Source organism: Psammomys obesus, unplaced genomic scaffold (genome assembly GCF_907164565.1).
Source record: "Psammomys obesus unplaced genomic scaffold, mPsaObe1.curated_primary_1811, whole genome shotgun sequence".
Lineage (NCBI taxonomy): Eukaryota > Metazoa > Chordata > Mammalia > Rodentia > Muridae > Psammomys > Psammomys obesus.
Genome location: NW_026594428.1, coordinates 18629246 through 18652490, shown reverse-complemented (window position 1 = coordinate 18652490; position 23245 = coordinate 18629246). Strand labels below are relative to the sequence as shown.

The 23245-nt window shown below is 43.8% G+C and overlaps 2 protein-coding genes across 3 annotated transcripts in view; both read left to right on the top strand.

The window, feature by feature from the left end:
• Positions 1-10307, top strand: part of Marchf6 (membrane associated ring-CH-type finger 6) — a 67371-nt gene extending 57064 nt beyond the window's left edge. For both annotated transcript variants that reach the window (XM_055618988.1, XM_055618987.1), the window contains exons 23-26: positions 935-1024; positions 1906-2038; positions 4195-4330; positions 6915-10307. In XM_055618988.1, coding sequence (XP_055474963.1) covers positions 935-1024; positions 1906-2038; positions 4195-4330; positions 6915-7005 — 450 coding nt within the window. In that variant the 3' untranslated portion in view covers positions 7006-10307. The remainder of the gene's footprint in view (positions 1-934; positions 1025-1905; positions 2039-4194; positions 4331-6914) is intronic.
• A 2331-nt stretch (positions 10308-12638) lies between these two features.
• Ropn1l (rhophilin associated tail protein 1 like) lies at positions 12639-22841 on the top strand. The gene is made up of 5 exons (XM_055619017.1): positions 12639-12923; positions 14914-15037; positions 16156-16317; positions 20611-20786; positions 22670-22841. The coding sequence occupies exons 1-5, from the start codon at positions 12793-12795 to the stop codon at positions 22731-22733; spliced, it is 657 nt and encodes a 218-aa protein (XP_055474992.1). The 5' UTR covers positions 12639-12792; the 3' UTR covers positions 22734-22841.
• Positions 22842-23245: the final 404 nt, after the last annotated feature.

Sequence of the window (23245 nt, the reverse complement as noted above, 5' to 3'; positions counted from 1 at the left end):
TTGACCGTGCATATGCCATGGGATGCACTTGTTCCTCATCTCTCTAAATAAGTAATGAAATCAAGGAAAAAAAAAATTAAAGCGGTATTTCATAACATGGTAAAGATTTAGGGGTCTAAGCAGAGTACTGTCTTGTAGGGTATGATGTACATTGTTTAAAATGTCTCAGTGGAGTGAGAGGGGCAGGGTAGTTACTGGCTAGCCAAAGGGGAGAGGTTGGAGGTAAGGAACTATGAGGACTCTGGTTTCAGCAGTCCTGGGAATGGAAAACAGTCTGGAGCTGGAAACAAGCTCAGGAAAACCACAAATGCCTGAGCTTGATCATAAGCCTTGGAATAATTTCTTTATGCCAAAAATGTTTTATTATACAACATAAATTAGCTCAGTCCATACTAGTATCACAGGAGAAGCAACAAGCATGGCTGGTTAAATTAATAGCATTTATTTTATTTGCTTCCTGGGGTCTCCATTAATGCTCAGGCTTTTCTATATTTTCTTGAGAAAATAATTTAAGTTTCTAAAAGATATAGGAGTATCAACTGAGCCTTTACGTAACAATCTTCCTCATTTTTATTAGTCCTTTGAGTGTTTTGTACAATGTATTTGGTAATATTCATTTTTTCCTTCTACTCTTCCCAGATTCATCCCCCCTTCCCTAACTGGTCCCCAACCTGGTATCCTTTGTAGGGGGAAATCTTAAATCTATCAAATACATGCTGCTCAGATAATCTTGGGTGTATGGTCTTTACCCGGCAGTGGTAGAGCTGTTAAAGAAAACTAACTCTGTCTCCCAGAAGCTATCAACTGTCAGAAGCTTAGCTAAGTTACCAGTCCTGGGCAGCATCTGTTCTGAAACTAAACAGCCTTTGTGTTAGGCCTACTTGTGATATCAGTGAAGATGTGTTAAGTGTTCTTGGTTTTTCTCTCACCATAGGACTGGGCACTGGGAGTGCTGCATGCCAAAATTATCGCAGCTATAACTCTTATGGGCCCTCAGTGGTGGTTGAAAACTGTCATTGAACAGGTAAGGAGCCAATTTCAGAGAAAGATACTCAGAAATGGGTCATGGTTGTATTTAGCTAATGGGATTTTAGTTTTCATGTTTCTGCTTGTCTGAATTGTTTTTATTAGTGTACAGATATAGCTCTTTTTTTTTTTTTTTTAAGTGTGTTTGCATGTGTGAGCGTGCACACCTATGCGAGTTTTGAAGATTGAATAGGTCATCAGGGTTTATAGCAAGCACCTTTATGCACTTGGTCAACTTGCTGGCCTCTTTTTCTATTTTTTGGAGTTGGGTGGGAGGGGATTTCTAAGCAGGGTTTCTCTGTGTAGCCCTGGCTTTTCTGGAACTTGCTCTATAAACCAGGCTGCCCTTGAACTCTGAGATCTGTCTGTATCGCCTGCATAGTGCTGGTATTAAAGGCTTGAGCCACAACACCTAGACTCTTTCTCCTTTTCAAAAGAGGAGGCAGTTTTGTTTTCTCATATTATGGCTGTTAAAATAAGTTTATGGCCTGAAAATGAATAATTATTAAAGAGATATCTTTGAATTCTAGCTAATTAGGAAAGATTAACAAAATTTTAGAGAACCTGTATAAGCCAGTAGATAAGGGATAGTTAATAGCCATGTCTGCTGCTGCATTCCTTCAGTTGCAGTACTTGAAATGTAAAGGCAGGAAGATGATGTGTTCAAGGTCATCCTCAGCTATACAGCAAGTTCAGGGACAGTCTAGACTACATGAGATCCTCTTTTAGAAAGCCTGACGGAGTGCATAATAAAGCTTATCAATGTTTTCTCTGGTCATTTCCAGGCCTACAAATGTTTAAGTTGTCTCTAGCTAACCTTTGCCCTTCTTAGCAACCTTCAATGGCTCACACCCTAACCACTGCTTTTCAATGTTTCAGGTTTACGCAAATGGCATCCGTAACATCGACCTTCACTATATCATTCGTAAGCTGGCAGCCCCAGTGATCTCTGTGCTCTTGCTTTCCCTGTGTGTACCATATGTCATAGCTTCTGGCGTGGTTCCTTTACTAGGTGGGTAATGCTGATATGGAGCTTTCAAAGAGTACATTTTTTACAACATTATAAAAAACAAACACTAGGTTAACAAAATGTGAATTTGTTGCCATTTTGGCTGTTTGAAATATTCTATATTTGTATTTATTGGGGTATATTTCAGCTTTCCCATTGATGGTATATAGACTTAAGAATTACAATTTGACTTACAAAGATAAATATTTTCATATGTGTATTAGAAATTTCTTTTTGATGGCATTAGGATGCATGCATAGTAATCCCAGTACTTCAGAGGCTGAAGCTTTAAGATCTTAAGTTTGAGACCAGTTTGCACTATACATCAAGATCCTGTCTCAATGAAAAAGGGAAAAATAAATTTTGATGTACTTCTTTGGAAACTCTTTGTTGTTCTTGTTTGTTTTTCAAGACAGGATTTCTTTGTGTATCCTTGGCTGTCCTGGAACTAGCTCTATAGCCCAGGCTGGCCTTAAACTCATAGAGATTAGCCTGTCTCTGCTTCCCAAGTACTGGGATAAAGGCATGAGCTACGCCCTGGGCCCAGGGAAACTCTTTAACAAAAGGGGTTATTGTAGTAAATGAACAAAATGAATAATAAAGCACTGTCATATAGTTACTATTTATTATTATTATTATTTTGTGTGTGTGTAAGATCATCTTAGGATATTGTTGCTTAGGTAATAAAAAGGTACTTGTCCACCTTATTTTGAAACAGGGTATGTCACTGGCCAGGAGCTTGCCTTTCAGGCCAGGCTGGTTACCCACTGAACCCAAGGATCTGTGCTTCTGCCTCTGCAGCAATATTTTTCCAAGCAGGAGCAGGACCATCATGTCAATCTTCATGTGGACTCAAGGGTCAGACCCAGTCCTCTATTATATAGCCCATCTCCCTACCCCTGTATAGAGATAAGAAAACTGAGGTTCATAGATTGAGCATCCTCCCCAAACTGTAGATTTTAAGAGAGGAAGATTGGAGCTTTGCTGGGCTCCAGAGTACATGGTCTGTCATCACAACAGGGCAGTGACATTTGGAGTAAACTAACTGTGAGGCTCCTACTTTCTTTGAAACACATTTTCAGGCTTTAAAGCCTCCCTATTTGAAAGAAAAGCCAAAACTCACAAGCTCAAAGTTGAAACAAGTAGTTTAAGTGCCATAAGAGTAAATACATGTTTGTTTATATTCTGTGTTTGGGAGCATGGGAAGGCTGGGTCCCAGGCTGCCTTTGAACTTGCTATATAGATAAGGTTGTCCTTGAATTTCTGATTCTCCTGCCTATGTTTCCCTATTGCTAGGTGTCTTAGTTAGGTTTTATTGCTGTGAAGAGGCACTATGATCAATGCAACACTTACAAAGGAAAACATTTAATGGGGCTGGCTTAGTCTCCAAGGTTTAGTACATTACCATCATGGTAGAAAGCATGGCAGCATCCAAGTAAACATGGTGCTGAGAGTTCTACTTCTTAATTTACAGGCAGCCGAAGGAGACAGTGTGCCACACTGGGCAGGGCCTCAAACCCCACTTCCAGTGACATACGTCTTCCAACAGGGCCACAGTTCCTAGTAGTGCCCCTCTCTATGGCCACCCATTCGAACACATGAGTCTTATCAAACCACAATACTGGGTTATAGGTGTGCTCCAATATGCCTGGTTTTATGTAGTGGTGCTGGGAATCAAACCCAGGACATTGTTCATGGTGTCCAAGCATGGTACTATATGGCATTCCTAGTCAGACCTTTCATTAATTAGGCACAGTTCTTTTTTTATTCTTTGTTTTTCAGTGCTTAAAGTTAAAATTAAGGCCTCATACAGACTACGCAAGTACTCTACCAATGAGCCATATCCCCTTTTCTATATAAGCACAGTATTTTAATTTTTTAAATGATGGCATAGATGAAGTACAAAAATGACACTACCAACTCCTTGTGGAATCCAGGATATTTGTATTTGATGAAACTTCTTTAGCACCTACCTGTTCTCCCTTATTTCACAGAAGAGAAAAGCAGGTGTTAGTCTTTGAGGCTAGCAGAATGTTTTTGGAAGTTTTTCTCCTGCACCAAGATGCCTTTTCCTAGAGAAAGGCCAGACCTCGTTCTTAGCCCATAGACTCATTAGTACATTTTCTTTTGCTTTAATAAAATTGTCTTTGGTTTTACAGGTGTTACTGCAGAAATGCAGAACTTAGTCCACCGGCGGATTTACCCATTTTTACTGATGGTCGTTGTGCTGATGGGAATCCTGTCCTTCCAGGTCCGCCAGTTTAAGCGCCTTTATGAACACATTAAAAATGACAAGTAAGTCTAGAATTGTGTTCATCTAGCAACTCTTATGGTGGTGTCATTTTGTGGGTTTTGTGCTTGTCTTAATGGTTTTATTGTTACAGCAACTCTTATAAAAGAAAACATTTAATTTATTTGGGCTGGCTTATAGTTCAGAGGTTTATTAGTCTATTTGTCATGGTGGGCATCATGGTGGCAAAGGCAGGCAGACATGGTGCTGGAAAAGGAGCTGAGAGTTCTACATCAATCTACAGGCAGCAGGAAGTAACTGAGCCGCTGGTCTGCCTTGAGCATCTGAGACCTCAAAGCCTGCCCCCTAGTGACATATCTCCTAAAAGCCATACCTACCTCAACAAGGCCACACCTAATGGGGCCAGTGGGGGGCATTTTTATTCAAACTACCACAGTACTCAGTATGATAAATCATATAAGAAAAATGCTCATCTAGTAGACACTTTGATATAGCATTAGCAGGTTTGCTTACAGATTGAATGCATGGAGTGTTTTAGGCTGGAGAGAAGGATATCCTGGGAAAGATAAAAACTGTGGAACTTTAATGGCTTCAGAGAAGTCTGACTCACTTGTTCTTAATGTGCTTACAAAGAAAGCCAGTATAACTGTTTGTGTCTCTCTGCCTGTGGGCCATCATGTCAGTATTATCATCAATGCCCTGTTTGAGATGCATTCTATAGTCACCTTACTCATTTGAGGATTCCTAAGAAATGTTTCCAAGAAGGGGAGAGGGGGAGGATTTTCATTGTGATCAATTTTCTGTTGCTGTTTTGGTAGAGATGTACTACAGTTTTCCCTACCACCATCCCTTTTTATTCTGAAGACCCACTTGTCCTCATGCATACCTTTTCCAGTCTTCTCCAAGGGTCTGTGTTCACCTGTTACTTTCAGTTTTATTATTTTTTAATTAGCAGACAAAGTACTGTTTCAGCATAACATTTTCAGGCATCATTTTGTCTATCCCCTCTTACCTGTCTCATCCCCTTTTCCCTCCTGTAACTACCTTTTTGCTATCATGACACAGACAGGAAAAAAAACATTTGGACTCCTAGTTTCCACTCTATTTCCCATTACAGCACACACTAGCATGTGTTGTCTGTCTGTGTATGCATCATTTGGCATAGCTTGGTCTGTAGGAGGTATAGAGAGAAGAACATGGACTCGGGGCCTGGAGGGAGGGAGGTTGAAAGAGTTGCACATGAATTCAGAGTCTTGTTTCTGTCATTGATCAGTTGCTCTTGGGCAAATGACCACCATTTAACTTCCATACTTTGTATTTCTTTGCTTTTTCAACATCATGGTACTGCCCACAGTCTTGACATATCCTGATCTATGTGATGATGTGTGTTAGGTAGGGCTCTGTATATTCTGTCAAATAGCACTATCATATAAGAGGTTTTTTAAAATCCATAGTTTCAAAAAGCACTGCTTTGTGAGGGAGCAGTGGGTTAAGAAATGGTTAACTCTAAGAAAAGAATTAGGCATGTGAAAGGGATTAGATATTGAGATCATGGGTAAAGAAGCATTCAGATGTGTGAGCCTTATTAACTGTGACATGGGCAGAAGCTGAGAGGTATCTTAAGGATTGTGTGCACTGACAAAAGAGTGGTAGATGGAAGTCAGGGTTAGAAGGTGATCATGAGAATCCAGGGTCAGCTACATCAAGCCTCCTAACAGGTGCAAAGCCTTTGTCGTGGGGCTTTGTAGCCTCAAAATAATCATGTGGCATGATACTACCATTTTTATGTCACTGAAAAATGTAAACTGAGGTCCCAGCCCTTGTTCATGATAGCTCACATTGCAGGTTCCACTTTTCACTAGTCTCCCCACCACTCAAGTAAATGGCTTTCCTGCCCTCCCCAGGTTATGTAGTGGAGCCTTTAGTGTGTGCTTCCACGTACATATGCCCAGCTCTGACAGCCAGCTGCTGTTTGCCCTTGTCACCTGCCATCTTACAGGGGTTGGTGCCCAGGACATCTGCTTACTCAGTGAGCCCTTTTTGCAGCTCCTCTGTCTTGCTGTGGGAAATTTCTCCAGTGTCACAGTACCATGGACCTTGCTGCTATAGCCCACCCTGTTTGCCATTGCCTTTTCTCTTCTTCACAGCATGTTAGTTAGCAGCACCCTTCTGTTCATTCACATGGATACATCCTCACCTTTGGCCTTGCTGGAATCTGCTCTTCATTACTCCTTCGCTCTAGAACCAGTTTCTCAAGTCCTGCTTTTTTCACTTCCCAGCTCTTTGCCCATCATATTTAGTCTGCTTCCTGAAGTCTCAACACTAAGGTGGCTTATACAATGTGAACCCTAACAAATTGAAAAAAGAGAATCCCCTGCATCTCTTTGCTGTGCCTGCTTTGGAGCAAGTGCCTGCACTTGAGACTTGTAACCTCCCTGCCACAATAGAGGCTTCCCCACTGCATGTGCTGTGTTGTCTCCACTGCTCTGTACCTTTCCACAAACCACACCTTACGGAAGACCTTGCTCTGCTTTGCTCCAAGACGCTGGCCTTTGCACTCCTTTTAAACTCCCCTTCAGCCTACCTGGAGTTATACAGGAAAGTGACCACGCTGTTTTTGTATTCTAGGTACCTTGTGGGACAACGCCTGGTGAACTATGAGCGCAAATCTGGCAAGCAAGGCCCATCCACGCCACCTCCACAGTCGTCCCAAGAATAAAGTGCTTGTGTCAACTCCTTGACCTTCTCCTTGCCTTTCCTTGTCCTTTTTTGTGGACTTCTCACTTTGGAGACTCTCCCTGTGATCTCAGCGTTGTTTAAGTTAAATGTACTCCACTTGTGTCCTCAGCGTTCAGAGCAGCACATCCGGCACTGCTGCTCCTGCCTGCATCTGCCGACATCACTGCTGTCTGAGATCTGTACATGTGTAAATAGGAGTTCCTTGATGCCCTGAAACCTTGGATTAAACAGAATGTGCATTGTACATCTTTAACAAATGTATATTAATTTATTAAATCTAGTTGTCACTTTATTTTGGACCTGCTGTGATCTCAACAGGAAATGTGCCACAGAGCAGTAGTGCATAGGCAAGACTTTGAGTGACATCTTTTGGAGCACACTTCTTGGTGTTGCCAGCAGTTCTCATGAGGTAACTGAGTCTTGTTCTTGGCTGGTCAGTCCTTACCAGGAGCCAAATGAGCAGTGGAGTCTGTGGTAAGGGACGTGGACAGAGTGCCTCACAGACAGTTGTCTTTGGAAGTTATTCCACGTAACACCAAAGCTGTTGTACATTTTCTACTGCCTGATTGTTTTCATGTGTCTTTGTTTGTAATATTGTATAGTATGTTGTGCTAGATGAGGAAATTATTTTTAATTTTGATAATTTAATATTCCTAGTGATCAGCATTGGGAGTTGGGGTTTTTTTCTGCTTGTTAGGGGCATGTCTATACCTAGAAAGATAAACTACAAATGAAGATTTTTCTTAATCTCCTCCCCACCATACAGTTGTTTCTTGTCAGCAGTGGCCAAAAGTGTCATGCCAGATGAGAGATCTTAGAGGGTAACATCACCAACAGTACCAGTTGTGACGGGCCAAGGGTTAGGCTGTAGTGTGGGGCTGACTGCGTCAGGGAGGATGACTAGAACACCCTGCCATGCTGGCAGCACAACAGCCGATGCTCAGTGAATACACCAGTACATCCCAGTTTCCAAAGCTCTTTGTTTACAATAAACTGCAAGTAAAACCAAGTTTTATTTGTTTGAAAGGAAGCAGACTGAGTTGGCCTTCACTGTAGGAAAGAGTTGCACTGGGGAAGTGCTATGCTATCTTAAAGAACTGAATACTCAGAAGCCTGGTTCCTTAGCCAAAGCTTCACGTGTGAAGTTTTAAGAGATGGTTGTACACCATCCAAGTATTTAATGTAAAGGTGTATTGTAAGGGTAGTGTTAGAAGCTGTCCGAGACTGTAAGGAATTCCATGGAGTATTAAACCCATAGGTGGAAAGGTGGTCTGAGGTGTTTGTTTGTTTTTCTTGGTTTTTTGGGTTTTTTTTATTTTTAATTTGTCTTTTTTAAATTCACTAAGTGATAAGCAAATACTTTGCTTTAAAGCAGCATTATATTAAATTAAAAAAAAAAAAACAGTGACAATATTTGCCACAGGATCCAGTGTTAGCATTTTTGTCACTTTGTAACAGCTCTTTCCCCTGTGTGTAAAGTAACTTCTTCTAGCAAACCCACCTTCACTCAGATGTGGTCCTACTTGGAAGAATTAGAATTTTAAAATTAATGCCACCTGTCATGAGGTTTTTCTATGAAAACCTCATCTTTTGAGGAGAAAGATGTTGGTGAATTGGGCATATAATATTATTTAGCTTTAATTTTTAAAGAATTTATGGATCTACCACAAAAGTTAAAAATTTTTAATCCTCTGAAATTTTAAGCAACCCTTATTAGATGTTTTGTTGAAAACAAATAGAGACAATACAGGTTTCCAGAATTTGCCCTCATTTTACTGGCAGGGGACTCTGCTCTCTTACTGAGGAATTCCTCCTGGGTTTACAGGTTTCTTTGTCCAGTGGCTTTCAGTAAGATACAGCCTCAGATTTATTGTGTATAACATTTGCTAGGGTAGCATACAGCTTTTATTCCCCGACAGCATAAACATTTAAAACCCTCGGTTCAGAAAGTGTTCCTGTCTGCTGCCTGTCTTTACAGGAGATTTAAAGATAAGGGTTCTGTGTCATTTTGAATTGGGCTAATCTAGTCTTCAAGGACGTTTACTAGGAAAGACCTTTGTGCTCTATTACTTATGATTTGAAGACAGATCACCATTTGGGATTAGTTTTACATGATCAGTTATCAAATGGTCAGTTTGAAATGTGTAGTAGTTCATTATTAACAAATTATGGTTTGATTTTTAAACTACAAAGTACTGATTGTCTAGATGAAAACTGAAGAAAACGTCAGTGTGGTATTTGCATGTAGCTAGCCTTAAAGTTTCATGTTGATAGTTGTGATCCCAGCCCCCACTCCCAATCTCGGGGGAGAAAGGAGAGAGGACATCTCTATTCCAGAGGTGAACAAGTAATTGTTATTTCAACATTCAGTATAATTGTTATTGCTGTGAAATCTTAGTTTGTCCTTCCCCTTACACAGTAGCAGTAGCTTTCTGCTGATGGATTTACCTATTAGGTGCGTCGTTTCTGTGTTGCACAAATGCTCCATCAAAGTATATTCTTAAATTTAGGTTGAACTGATACATTTTTTAAGACAAACACAAAATACACATTGGACATTTCTACACTGTTGTGTGTGCAGGAGCCAGTGCCGTTATGCAAGAACTTTGGCACTTGTCACGGTGCTGCAAATTAGCTCCTTTCTTTCCTCTCCAGGATGGCTAGTTACTGTGATGCCTCGTTTTTACATTGTGCTGTTCAAAGTTCTTGTTTAAACCGTCCTAGAATCTTAACTGTTCGGTCACTATCAAGGGAAAAGATGAAAACATAGTGGTACCACTGAAGTGTTACTAAAGACCTCATTTGTGATGGGTCTCTTAAGTTCTTTGCTTAATCTGCCCTGTATCCACATACTTAATTTGCCCTGTCAATCAGATGTTTGTTTTCAGCTTATTGCTGCTGTGTCAAATATTTAAACAGCTGTCATGAGTAAGGGCTTCTTTCAAATACTCTCCAACAATAGTTTTGGCATTAATATAAAAATAAGACAGTATACATGTATATGTATGTTTCCATTCCTGTCTGTATGAGTGCCTCATTTTGTAATCATGACAGTCCTATAGTACCATAGATGGAAACGAATGACTAAGGCCTAGGGGTGTCTGTTGTAGGAGTGAAATAGAACACTTAGTGATGTGGGGTGTCAGTTTTCTATTACAGTAAACACCTGTACCCAGATCAATTTTATGTGTATATATTCAAAAAACGCTCCCTTTTTTATGTGGTCATTTGTTGCCTTCTGAGTTAAGAGAACAGAATTGAATAAAGTGGATGTTAGTTGTAGCCTTGTTTTCTTTTTGGTTGTGTGTTTTAATTTTGATGTAAGATTGCTTTTAATTTACAGAAGTATGAGGCTGTTACTGTGGCACATGTGTGAGACCCAGCTGACTGGGAAACATTCAGGAGGATTGCTAGCATTCAGAAGTTCATGGCTAGCCTGCGTAACAGAAAGGCCCCACCTCCAAATAAATTAATAAAATTCAGAAATATGTCAGTGTTTGTAAGAAAACCAGTTATCTGCAGCTGTGTAGTCCTGTCTTCTCCCTTGACTGGGTGGGAACTGTAGCTGCAGAGGACACGTCTGTCCCTGCTCATGCGTGTGAAGGAAGAGTGTCTCTCCCAGTAGGAGTGAGCCTCTCCACTTGTGCCATGGGCTGACTTCCCACATCCTCATGCCTCCCACCATCTCTTTGGGATAGAGACCTTATCAGTCATGTCAGAAAACCATCTCATGCCATTGCCCATATGCCAGACAAGGAAAGGATTACATGAGTTTTTCTCCTTTAGGGTGACAAGATATTTTGGTTTTATGGGTCATTTCTAATTTTTTCTGTTTCTAGGTTCACTTTTTCAAAAGCTTTCAACATTTTTGTCATCTCCACCCAATTAAATACATTGTTCTTTAATGTGGGAGTGGTGGAAAAATGCTCTTTGAACCAGAGACATCTCTAATCTGTGAAATTGAAACTCTTCTTTAAGGAAATCTTTAAAAAAACAACTGGTTTTTGTCCCTATTCACTCATTGCAAACACAGTGATTAGGAAAGTCAATGTGTCAAAGCACTGAGGCCTCTTAGAGAAGATGTCTGCCTTTAAGGACCACAGTAGAGAGTAGAAAGTAACCAAAAGATGGGAGAGATAAGTGAGGTGCCTACGGGTGACTGCTGGGACCTAGCTGCTTCCTCAGTAGGATCTATAGCTCTGCACTCACACACACCTAATTCTTCCATCAGCCTGCTGGTGCTGTGGAAAAACACACAAGTCACCAAGACATAGGCCCCTCTGCATCCGTTTACATTGTTTAGCCGTTTATGGTTTTGTTTTGTTTTGCCTATATAATACTGCCGAAGAGTTTCTGCTTGGGAGTTTATTGTTTCGGACCTACTTGGAGGAGCTTCTTGCTCGGGAGCCACATTGACTTGTTCTTTGCTTAGAAGGCCAGTTTCTTGCCACGATCTTCCTGGTAAAGCAGACACTCCCATACATAGACAGTGGATTCTCCGCAGAGGTGCATGGAAACCGGAAAAAAATGTGACGTATTTGAACTTTGGTTACAGAATGAAAAGCAAGCCAATTCATACCACAGGTAAGTACAAATTAAAGGCAAGATGAACTAGTTCTAAGTAAAGCCCCAAACGGTAACTTATGTAGGAAAACGTTTTGGTGTTTTGTTTGTTTGGGTTTTTGTTTTTGTTGTTTGGTTGTATTTTTTGTTTGTTTGTTTGTTTTGAAGTTCAATTATGGGGTAGGCATACATTTTTTAGATACAACAGCAAAATTCATTTAAGAGAAACAAGTTAAATTGTCAAAACTTAAACCTCTGAGAGACTAAAAAGAACAGAACAGGCGCCTTCATACCAAGATTGTTTTACAGTCTTCAGCTTTTTGGGTCTTGTGCCTCATTTTTTGTGGTGCTGGTGGCGTGGGCGGGGTCAGACGTTGCTTCTTCAAACAGTATATGTTGCCTAGGCTAGTCTCCAACTCCGAACTCGAATGAACCCCAGCCTGAGTTGCTTAAAGTACATCCAGCTTTAAGTATGCCGATTTTACCTGATTGTGTTGCATTCCTTTGAATGGGAGACCAGGATTTAGGTTTTAACGAAAGTGAAATCTACCAAACTACCTAAGGGACATTTTAATTTACTCTACCCAGACTAATTTTTCCCTTAGGACAAATTATATTGCTAAGTCATCAGAAAATTCTGTAGTCCTCAGATATATGAGCACTTCTGTCAACCGTGTTTGGGCGTCCTCATTTTCCCATTCTATCAATAACTTAGATGGGGTTGGTTGGTTGGTTTTTTTGCCAAAACTGCTTTAGTTTGCAAATGTGTATTCGTGTGGTTCGTGTGTGGACCAACTGGGATCCTGGTCCACAGCTGGCGAAACCAAGCCGAGATCCTGGTCTTATCAAAAGACAGCTTGCGACCTCTGAGGTCCGGGCTGGTTCAACCTGTGTGTTTTAGGAAAACATTTTGCAGCATTCTCTCCTCTGTGGCAACTCAGCAGTTACCGGGACCTGGAGTCAGGCGCTCGCTTACAGCTTGCCGGGGCTGTGCGCCTGCGCAGCTCCGGTTGCCAGGATACTGTACGCCACAGTCGCGCGATCTCGGCGCGGAGGGCGGTTGGGCTTCAGTTCTCAGGAGCGGGCGGAGGAGCCGTAGAAGCGGAGGCCGCCGCGTCCCTCCCCACCGCCGCCGCCCTGACCCCTGCCTCTCCTCCCCGCAGCACACCGGATCGTCCCTGGCCGCCAAGGTCTGCCCAGAGCCATGCCGCTGCCCGACACCATGTTCTGCGCTCAGCAAATCCATATTCCCCCGGAGCTGCCTGACATCCTCAAGCAGTTCACCAAGGCTGCCATCCGCACGCAGCCGACGGACGTGCTGCAGTGGTCGGCGGGGTAAGGCCGGCCCGGGAACCTCACCCGATTACAGAGTACGGGCGCCTAAGTGTGGGTGTAGACTAACGCTTACACACAAACCACCTGGCAAAAAGTGGCCAGAGCAACGTGCCTATCTGTCCCCACCTCCTCTTCCCCACCCACCGCTCCCCGCCTTCGCCGCCGTGAGCCCCGAGGTTGAGGTATGCAATGTCATTCACGAAAATTGGCTAGCGCACCTCACAGATAGCGAACCTTCTCCAGGACCAGACCATTATCTTATCACTCATTCTTTCGGTTTTACAAAAGAGCTCTTTGCCACTTTATAAATCACTAGAATAAATACTTTTAGCCAAATTTTGCTCACTCAGAACTATATGGCTAAGGCAGAATTACTTCTTTTGGCTGTTTTAACAACTTGTTTTACTTTAAAACAACAGCTCTGGAGGTGAAAAGCCCCAAGTCGGTTGCAGCAGGTGACCAGGCGTTTGGGATGGCTTTGGGAAGAAGCCAGCTGCTTCCTTACCCTGATTCAGCTGTTAGAACTGCGCTGTAATGGTCCCTCTACAATCCATGGGTTCTCTTTCTGCCTTCCTCTCCTGAGGATCCCTGTGATACATTTAGGAGCCATCCAGTTTGCTCAGGATAATTTCCCCATCTCCCTAATTGTGCAAAGACACTTGCAAGGTAGAGTGCTGGTTCCAGGGGGTGGGGCCTGAACGTCTTATTCAACTGTCAGAGTCGCCTGTGAACCCATCACCTGCATTTTGCGCTCTTAATGTCCACCATGCAATATTATGGTCCTTGGTTTTAACTATTGTTCTTAGAGAAGACTTAGGAAAAACTGAGAGATAAGTTTTTATAAAAGTTTATTTGTACTCCAAGACCCCGACCCCACCTGGGCACTTTGATAGTACTTCAGAAACAGTTATTTTAAAGGGCTTACTTAGGAACTTCATGTTTCATTTGATCCGTGATAAAGAACTGCTATGGGTGACTCCTGCTAAGCCACAGTATTGCAAATTGGGCCCCGACTTCCAGCCTGACATTTATGTCCAAAGTTCTGCATTTGTTTCTCTCATGCCTTGGGATGGACAAGGCATTCCATGTCCATTTTCCTGGCTACAAGTCCTTTGGCCCAAGATCCTGCCTGGCACACCTCTCTCTGGCCAACACTGATGGGAGTCCAGTCTTGAACTGTTGCCCTGAGCCATTTTGGAGCCTTCATTGCCTCTGGCATAAGCATTTTCAGTGTCCTAGAAATGAACGATTGAGGAAGGAGTACCAGGCAAGATAGGGGAAAATGGAAAATAGAAAATAGATGACCTTTGTATGCCTAGGCCAACTCCGAGTAAACATGTAGAGGTGTTTAATGTCAAATACCTCAGAAAGCAGCTGTCAAAAAATGAATAGCCTTGGGCATGAGGAGCTGGAGAGATGGGACAATGTTTACAATATTTGTTTGCTTTTCTAAAGGAGCTGAGTTGAACTCCTAGCACCCATGTCATATAGCTGACAACCGTCTGTGGCTCCATGTCCAGGGCATCTGGTACCTCTAGACTCAAGAACATCTGTACTCATGTGCCTCCCACCACCACATACATATAAGTTAAAATAAAGATTTTCAGTAAAAGCAAAGTAACACAACATTGGACTCTGCTCCCTTTGTCCACATTTGCAAAAGCTCTTAGAGGAAGGGGGGGGGGGAACAATGAGACCAACAATGAGATAAGCACAGTTCAGTGAGGTTCTCCTGCATCCACTCCCCTGCCCCCGAGGTCTCTGTCTCTTGGTGCTTCCGGAACCCTCAGATAGCAATCAGCATGTCTCCTTTCTGGACAGAGAAAGCAGAGTGCATAGTTGAAGGTCAAGGGGGCTGCTCAGCAGAGGTCCTGGGACTGCGGTGTGATGAGCCAGCCTTGGGAGTACCCACCACAGCTGCTGGGCTGTCAGAGCAAGCCTCGGGTGCTGCCTGTGTGCTGATGTTCATCAGTGATCTCTCTTATTCCAGGTATTTTTCAGCCCTGTCCAGAGGAGACCCACTTCCTGTAAAGGACAGAATTGAAATGCCCGTGGCCACGCAGAAGACAGACACAGGCCTGACCCAGGGACTCCTGAAAGTCCTGCACAAGCAGGTGGGAGAGCCTTTCAACCACCTGGACCTCGGTCACCATGCTGTGCCTCCTGAAACACTAGGGTGGCTGCCCTTTGTCCTGGGCTGCCCTGGCATGTTGTTTCTTGGAAAGAAACCAATCCCAATAGCTAGTTTTTCATGTATAGATCTTACTTTCATTTTGTAAATGTGTGTTAGATGTGTGTGTATGTGTGTATGCAGGTACATTCTCTCAACAAATTGCCACAAATTTCATAGTTTTTGTTTGGTTGTTTTTTGAGACAGGGTTTCTCTGTGTAGCCTGACTGTCCTAGACACATTTTGTAGACCAGGCTGGCCTCAAACTCAGATATCTGTCTACCTCTGCCTCTCAGAGATTACAGGCATGTGCCACCACACCCAGCTGGTCTCATAATTTTTGAGAAACAGGAACTTGATATATAGTTCAGGATCTCCTCAAACTTGAGGTGACCCTCCTCACTCAGCTTCCTGAGTGTTAGGATTCCAGGTTGACATATTGCTCTGGTTTTGAAGTTAGTTTTGTATTGGGAAATATTCTAGACAGTAGGAAACATGTACTCCACATCTGCGTGCTCATTTCAGGAAGCCAGGGTAGAGGACATTTTTCTCATTGTCTCTCCCCCTCTCTTTCCTTCCCCTTAAAATTTTCATTTCCTTTAGTTGTGTGTGTGTGCTTGTCTGCCTGTACATGTGTGTGCATAAAGGTGTGGTATGTATGTTTGCCAGAAGCCAACTCCTATTTCTTCCTGTATTACTCTCCACCTTACTTTTTGAGACCATCTCTCAGTAAACCTAGAGCACAATGCTTGGCCCCTGGTTGTTAAAGAATGTGCTACCATGCCCAACATTTAGGAGGGTGTTTGAGTGGCACTGTTTCCACTGAGCCACCCCCCTAGTCTTTTCTTTTTTTAAACGTTGCTAATATCCACCTTGCCCCTTCCTGCCCCGTGTCCCTTCTTGGCTTTCATCACCAGGGTGGACACAGTCCCCACAGCGCAGTGCCCATCTCCCATGCACGTAACGGTTACTTGGTATAAGTTTTAAGTCTTCTGAAGCATCATTCTAGTTTACAGGCTTTTTCTATTTAACTGAGTGTGTCATACTGTGTTTTCTAAACAGTGTAGCCACAAACAATATGTGGAATTATCAGATCTTGAGAAGAAGTGGAAAAATCTGTGCCTGCCAGTAGAAAAGTTCAGAGCTCTCCTGGATCTGGATCCATGTGAAGAGAAAGTGGAGTGGATAAAATTTTTAGCACTTGGATGTAGCTCCCTGGGTGGGGTATGTACCTACAAATAGCATCTTAATGTTATATTAATTATTATTTTATAATCTGTGTAATTATATGTATGACTCAGTATCAGTAGCTACAGAAAACACTTTGATCAGGACCTTATTAGCTTTCTCTTGGAAAATAATTTTTCCAGAGACAATATTGGTTTTTCAGACTTTAGTTATATAATAAAAATCTTAATTCAAAAGATGTTAAGAATGGAGGAAACACATAGATACACTTGCAATATATTTAGGTTTTCAAAGGTGATACACCAGTGAGTTCTTTTATTGAGCAATATAATTTTGCAAGCTGGTAACAGTTTTCATCTGTGGGAAGAGACATAAAATTCCATTGCATTTGACTTAATCCAGTGTTAGTAACTAGGAGACACAGTGTAACTTTGCTGCCATTACACTATAACTCCCAACAATTTAAGAATAAGATAGTGGGCTGACTGATTGGATTGCACTCATTTGAGGAGCAATGGTATTCATCGGCCTGGGGATTTAGGCATGAGGTCAGAGGTGTCTAGGTGGCAAAATGTGGGTGGAGCTTCCTTGGGAGGCTGGAGTCTGATTAGCTTGTGGTTCAGTGAAGTGAGACTTGGTGTTTGTGAAGAAAGAAGGTCTCAAAAAGAGAAGCAGCCTTCCTCACTGTCTGGATAAGCACTTCATATTGCTCCTTCAATCTTTACAGACGTGAGGCTATAACTGTACATAATTCTTAATCCTTAGTTAATGTTCCAAGCATCTATTTCTAAGAAAAGGTTTTATTTAATTCTTTATTAGTTTTTAAATTGTGTTTGTGGGGGGTTGTAAACGTGAGTGAATGCCACAGGGGCCAGAATAGGGTATGGACCCCTTGTTAGTCTCGTTAGCCTACCACAGAGGGCCTCTGAAAGACTACTACCTAGCAATGTTAGTCTCTTGAGAGAGAATTTTGTGTCTCTAACTCGGGTCCTCTGGAACCTTAACCTCTGAGTTATCGCTGTGTTCCCTCCTTTCTCTAACTTTGGTCCATGTGCAAGCTTACTCCGTTTTACTTTGTAAAATGACACTGTGCACAGAAACGCCAAGCATAGGCACTAGCAAGCACACTGACAGTAAAACCCCAGTGCACGGACATCTCCGGCCGCCTTCCTGCCTACCAGCTCTCTGCTCCTTCGCCTTCAGTGCGTGCTTTCACTCATGCCCCAGGTTTTCACCTTACAATGGAATAGCTACACAGGTGTCTCCTGGTCCGTCCTCATCCCCAGTGCCATTGCTGGGGGCCTTTGTCTGCTCTAGCTTATGCATGTCCTCGGCCAGTGAGTGGAACCCTGCAGCTTGGGTTGCAGTAGAGGAAGCCCTGGCCCTTCAGAGAAGACAGGTGTCAGGCTGGTGGCAGCATGCCCAACAGTGCTTGGGTACATGGTCAGCTTTGAGCTCATGGTGCTGAGGCCAAAACACTGACCAAGCAAGTGTCCTCACAGGGGCTATGCTGCCAGTGGGGTATTCCTCAGAAAGACAGGGCAAGTGTGATTAGCAAAACCGTATCACTGCTCTCATTAGGAACTCTGAAATTAGCTCATTTTATAGCATAGAATTTAATATATAATATTTAAGGTTAATGATTATGGCTTATACCTCTAAAAATAGGTGTGGAATTTTTATCTTTACAATGAGAAAAAAACTACAACAACAATGATGAAAACAGGGTAATGCATGATTTTTGCCTCTGTCTAGTCATGAAAACAAGGTGCAAGCCATGTACAGTGAGCAACACTAGGTGGCGCCATTTTGTAAAGGATGGAGCCTTGTGTCCTGCCATGACTACAGTCCTGTTTTCTTCCGTGCTACCTGTTGTAAGAAAACACACTGATCACAGAGGGTTCCTTCCTGTCGCCTAACCTAAGCCCTTTTTTGGCACTAACTTTGCCTTCAGTTCTTGGGTGTCAGGTACCATATAGGCTCTCGAATCTAACTCAGGGTCAGGGTCAGCCGGGAGTGGGGAGCCTTTCCTTCCAGTGGGCTGTATAGGGGTCTGCTCTGCCCTGTCTCGCCCCACAGTGTGTGGAGAGTGAGCTCTGTTTCATTGTGGGATGTGCTTGCAGGGAAGTCCCCACGTCCCCACGTGGTCACTAGCACACTGACAGTACCACAGCTGCCTGTATAGGCCGTACTCACGCAGCCTGTGTTACAGGTGCCTCTGTGGCCTGGACACACACTTAAGAACCCAGCAGGGATCAATAGGGAGTACTTCTCATTTTCTGCTCTTTGTGTTGTTGTTTTTTGGCTTGTCTTTTGAGACAGCGTTTCTCTGTGTAGCCCTGGCTGTCCTGGAACTCTCTTTAGACCAGGCTGGCCTTGAACTCAGAGATCCACCTGCCTCTGCCTCCTGAATGCTGGGATTAAAGGTGTGTGCCACCATGCCCAGCTCATTTTCTGCTTCTTAAAGAAATAGAACTGAAAAAGCAAGCTGGTAGGTGTGTTGGATGCTGTTATTGCTGTGCCAGTGCCTGTCAAGGAGCAAATAGAAGGAGCAAAGACAGATGCTGGCTCATGGCTTGAGCTTGAGATGCTGTTCCATCATGGTAGTCAAGGCATGGTGGCTGGCACCAGTGGCTGGCTCCATGGTGAAAGGAAGGCAGATGGTGAGTGCTCACATATCCTAGCATCAGGCATCTGAAGTTTCAGGCTCAAACTGAGCCCTCTCAGAAACCTATTTTCTGTAGCTTAGTCTACAAGTCCCACAAGCTCCCCAAATGGCTGGGGATCAAGTGCCATATAAGAAGTGGGGAGAAGTGGCTTACTACCTGCTCATGTTGTGTCCCCATGATTAAAAGCCAGTATTCCCTCTTAAAATGATTTAATTAAGAAAAAAAAATCCTCACAAGTATACCCAGCACTTAGGTTTCAGTTAATTCCAGATATAGTCAAGTTGACAACCAAGAATAGCCACCACATCATCCAAACAGCTTTAAGTCTTCTCCCTGGGACATCTCCCAGTTCGTAGCAGAAGATAAAGTAGATCCCCACTCTTCTGACTTGTGCTGGCTAGTTTAATACAAGCTTAACACAAGTAAAGTCATTTTTGGAAGAGGGAACTTCAACTGAGAAAAGAACTCACTAGATTGGCCTGTGGGGCATTTTCTTGATTAGTGACTGGTATGGGAGGGCCAGCTCACTGTGGGCAGTGTGCCACCTGTGGACTGGTGGTTCTCACATGATATAAGAAAGAAAACTGAGAAAGCCATGGGAACAGGCCTGTAAGGAGCACTTCTCCAAGCCTTTACATCAGTGCCTGCCTCCTGGAGGAATGTTTGAGCAGCTGTCCTGACTTCCCTCATTTGGAAGACAAACCCTTTCCTCTCCAAGTTACTTTTAGTAATGTTGTTTTATCACAACATGGAAAAGCCCTAGCTAAGACAGCATGCTGCCTCAGTATGAAGAAAGAAAACTTGAGTCCTGTGTGTTTTTAAGATAGAAACCTATTATGGACTTCTTTTCTCCAAACTTTTTCTTTTTCATTAAGGATTAACTGAACAAGTTGGAAGCGTATGAGGCTTGGCCGTGCAGGACTTTCTCAGCAACCTTGGTCTCATGACATAGGCCATGACCCATCAGCTGCTCCTCCACAGGCCTCTAAGGAAGGCCAGATGTTCTGGAACCCTGTGCATCGGGGTCGAGGCTGTCCCGAGGACAGGGGTGAGGTTGCAAGTGGAAGGTGGGGTACACGTAGAGTTAGGCTGCCTTCTTGGGAAGCCAAGCGGTAGGCAGATCTGAGAGAGGGTCACAAGTCATAGAGGAGGAGGGCTGAATTTTTCTGGACCTGACCTAGGCCCCTGAAGCCTCCTGTGTGAGGTTGGAAATTGAGCAGACTTACAGGGCCATCTGTCCTGCTGGCCATGCCCTCTTCAGGGGCAACTCTGATGGGCATCAGTTCCCTGTGTCCCTTGGCATGGCGCAGAGGATGTTTCTGGACCTGGAGGGGCTGCACTTGTAAAAAGTTCATGATTATATGGCCCTTGACTCCAAACACAGGACCACATGGAGGAAGTTGATGTTCAAAGGTGATAAGCTTCTCTTGCCTATGAACTCATTACCATTTCAGTGTACAATCTGTGAACTCACTGTGTTTAGTCTGCCACACCCTGGTCAGAGCTTCCTTCTTGCTTTATATTTTGGAAGCTATGCATCTACCTGGATCATCACTGAGGTGGAGAACACACTCTGAAGAGTGTCTCCAGAGCACATGTGCTATTTCTGGTGTGACTCCAAGGCTGACTGTGTCCCATTCTTGTCCCATTGCCTGTCTAGTCACTCAATAGTGCCATGAAGAACGCCTGTGAGATCCTCACTGCTGACCCTGAGGGTGGGCCTGCTCGGATTGCGTTTGAAACTTTTGTCTTCATCTACCAGTACTTGTCCTCACTGGACCCTGGAATCCCAGTCGCAGATACACAGGCCTATCTTGCCACTCTAAGAGAGAAGTCGTAAGTACAGCACTCTGGGTTTCCGATGTCTTGACAGTTGGAGACTCTCCATCATCCACCTCTTTGCTGAGAACTTGTTCCTGGTGGAAGGCAAAGGTGCTTGCCTTGATTCCAACAGTGGCGCAGGGGGAGCTGCCTGCCTGTCAGAGAATATCTGCAAAAGAGCCGCAGCCCTTCTGCCCGTCCTTTCAGTGCCAGCCATGATGGGGCACAGATTCCATCTTCCTTGACTTTAGCTGGAGAAAATGTGTCCCGGTCACAGGAAGAGCTCAAGTCTAACATGCATTGCCAGAGAGTTTTAAACAATGGCTTGTTAAAAAGTGACATAGATAGAATCAACCTCACCAACACATGAAACAGAGGTTAACTGCCACCAGTGGGCAGCCTGACTGAAGCCCATGGATGCTGTGTTACCCACATACTTCTTGATTTGAGGGACTGGCACACGACATCCCTACACTGTGTCTTCATGCTGTTGGCACTGATAGAACGTAAAGAGTAAGCGAAGGTCCAGCCTTGGGCTGGTGTCTCCTCTCTAGAGTAGCTGGCCTGAGATGCCCACATCTGAGATGGTTCCACTCCTGTGCTCTATGGATATGGCAGCACTGGCATCTAGGTGTGGGAGGACTATGGCTGCTATATGGGAAGCTCCTCTATAGCAGTTCTTTAGGTTAGGTCATTCCTAACACCCTCAGGATTCCCCCAGGGGGTGTGAGTCCATGACACGAAGGAGAGGGGCCTTGACAGCAAAGCCAAATATGGCAGCTGGGGAGAGTGTTGACAGAAGCCAGACTATGGTGGTGACTAGGAGATGAGTATAAGCCTGTGGCTGGCTGCAGGGCAAGGATGAGGAGGTAGGCACAGTACATGAGTGGGAGAGGCTGGTACTGTAAGGGGAGTGGCTGATGATCAGGGAACCAAGTAGGACATCCCAGCTTGTCCTAGTAGGTCTCCCAACGTGAATGGTTTGAGGAAGACTTAATGGACCTGGCTGCCCAAGTAAGCTCACGCCTGGGGCTTACTTACCATCTTCCAGCTGGCACCCTTTGACTGCATCCACACTGGGCAGCATAGCATGTGGTGAGCGCCCTGCTGAGGCCAGCTGCCTGGGCTGCCCTGCCTCTCCTGCTCCTCCCTCGTCAACTTGGTAATCAGATTTCTTTTGTATAGAGGGAGCTGTTGCTTATATTTCTGCCTACTAGGAATGTATTTCTACACCACACAACACATCTGTCAGTCACTCGCTGCCTACTTGGCTCTGACATGTGATGCCCCCTTGATGTCTAGTCCTCCATGGATAGTGATGCTGCACGTGACCTGTCTTGGTTGTTGAGGCACAGAGAGCCATGTGGGCTCTGCAGCCCTGTGTCCCTCTGTCCGATGTAGAAGAGAGAGAGTTGGGCTGGACTGGGCAACAAGGAACACTGTGGCTAGAGTGAATGGGGGGCATGGGAAGGGTACAGTGGTCGTTGCTGTTGTGAGAACCCTGGTGGGTGTGCTCACTTCCTCAGGTAAGAGTGGTTTCTCAGCATGGATGCTTTTCACTCTTTGCTTTCGTTTTTTGTTTTTCCGAGACAAGGTTTCTCTGTGTAGCTCTTGCTGTCCAGGAACTCTCTGTAGACCAGGCTGCCTGGCACTCAGAGATCTGCCTGCCTCTTTCTCCTGAGTGCTAAAATTAAAGGAGCAACAGGGATATTTTACCAAGAAAGAAACATCCATTGCTGCACAAGAAAATAAGCTGTTCTGCTCAGATCTGGCACTCATTGGGGTCTGTGGTAAAACATCATATGCGCACAGTGTTTGAGGTAACCTTGTTAGTTAAATGGCAACCTATAAAAAGTAAATTTTGTTTCCAACAGTGTCTTTCTCTGTTTCCCATCCAGAGATGCTAGGAAGAATGGCATGATTGGACTTTCGGACTTCTGCGTTATAAGAAGGCCAATGTAGGAAGCCTTGAAGGGAAAGCCCTGAAGGGTAGAGCGTTAATACAAAGAGGAACACATTTAATGTCAAAGTAGTGCTTTTGAAAACCTTGGTGCCAAATACAGCCTGTCTTAAGCACTTCCATGTGACTTGTGAGTTTTTCTCAGCAGAAATGCAGCATGACAGGTGCTCACACAGCCACCTGGTCACGGCTTCTCACTTGGTCTTGGAAGGGTGGTAATGGTGGCATGGCAATCACTTTAGGTAAACTGATCTGGAGAGAGCAGGGAAAGAAGTGGGGTGGGAAGCTTTAAGTGCTTAGCCCTCTTCCCATGGATAATAACAATGCAGAGACACTTGGCTCCCCAGGGCTGAGACTCCCCTGGAAGTTGGGCCCTCTGTGACAAGAACATTCACAGCTGGACAAAATTTTGTAATCTGGATGAAACGTGTATATTAAAAAAAAAAAAAAAAAAAAAAAAAAAAAAAAAAAAAACAACTATAACATACCAAGAGCTGGCTCAGAAAATAAGAGA

What these genes read in the sequence shown, in the direction of transcription:
- Ropn1l (XM_055619017.1), top strand. Translation starts at nt 12,793, where the DNA reads ATGCCGCTGCCCGACACCATGTTCTGCGCTCAGCAAATCCATATTCCC. An exon ending in GTGCTGCAGTGGTCGGCGGG is followed by an intron (nt 12,924 to 14,913) that starts GTAAGGCCGGCC and finishes CTCTTATTCCAG; the next exon opens with GTATTTTTCAGCCCTGTCCA. An exon ending in GCCACTCTAAGAGAGAAGTC is followed by an intron (nt 20,787 to 22,669) that starts GTAAGTACAGCA and finishes TTTCCCATCCAG; the next exon opens with AGATGCTAGGAAGAATGGCA.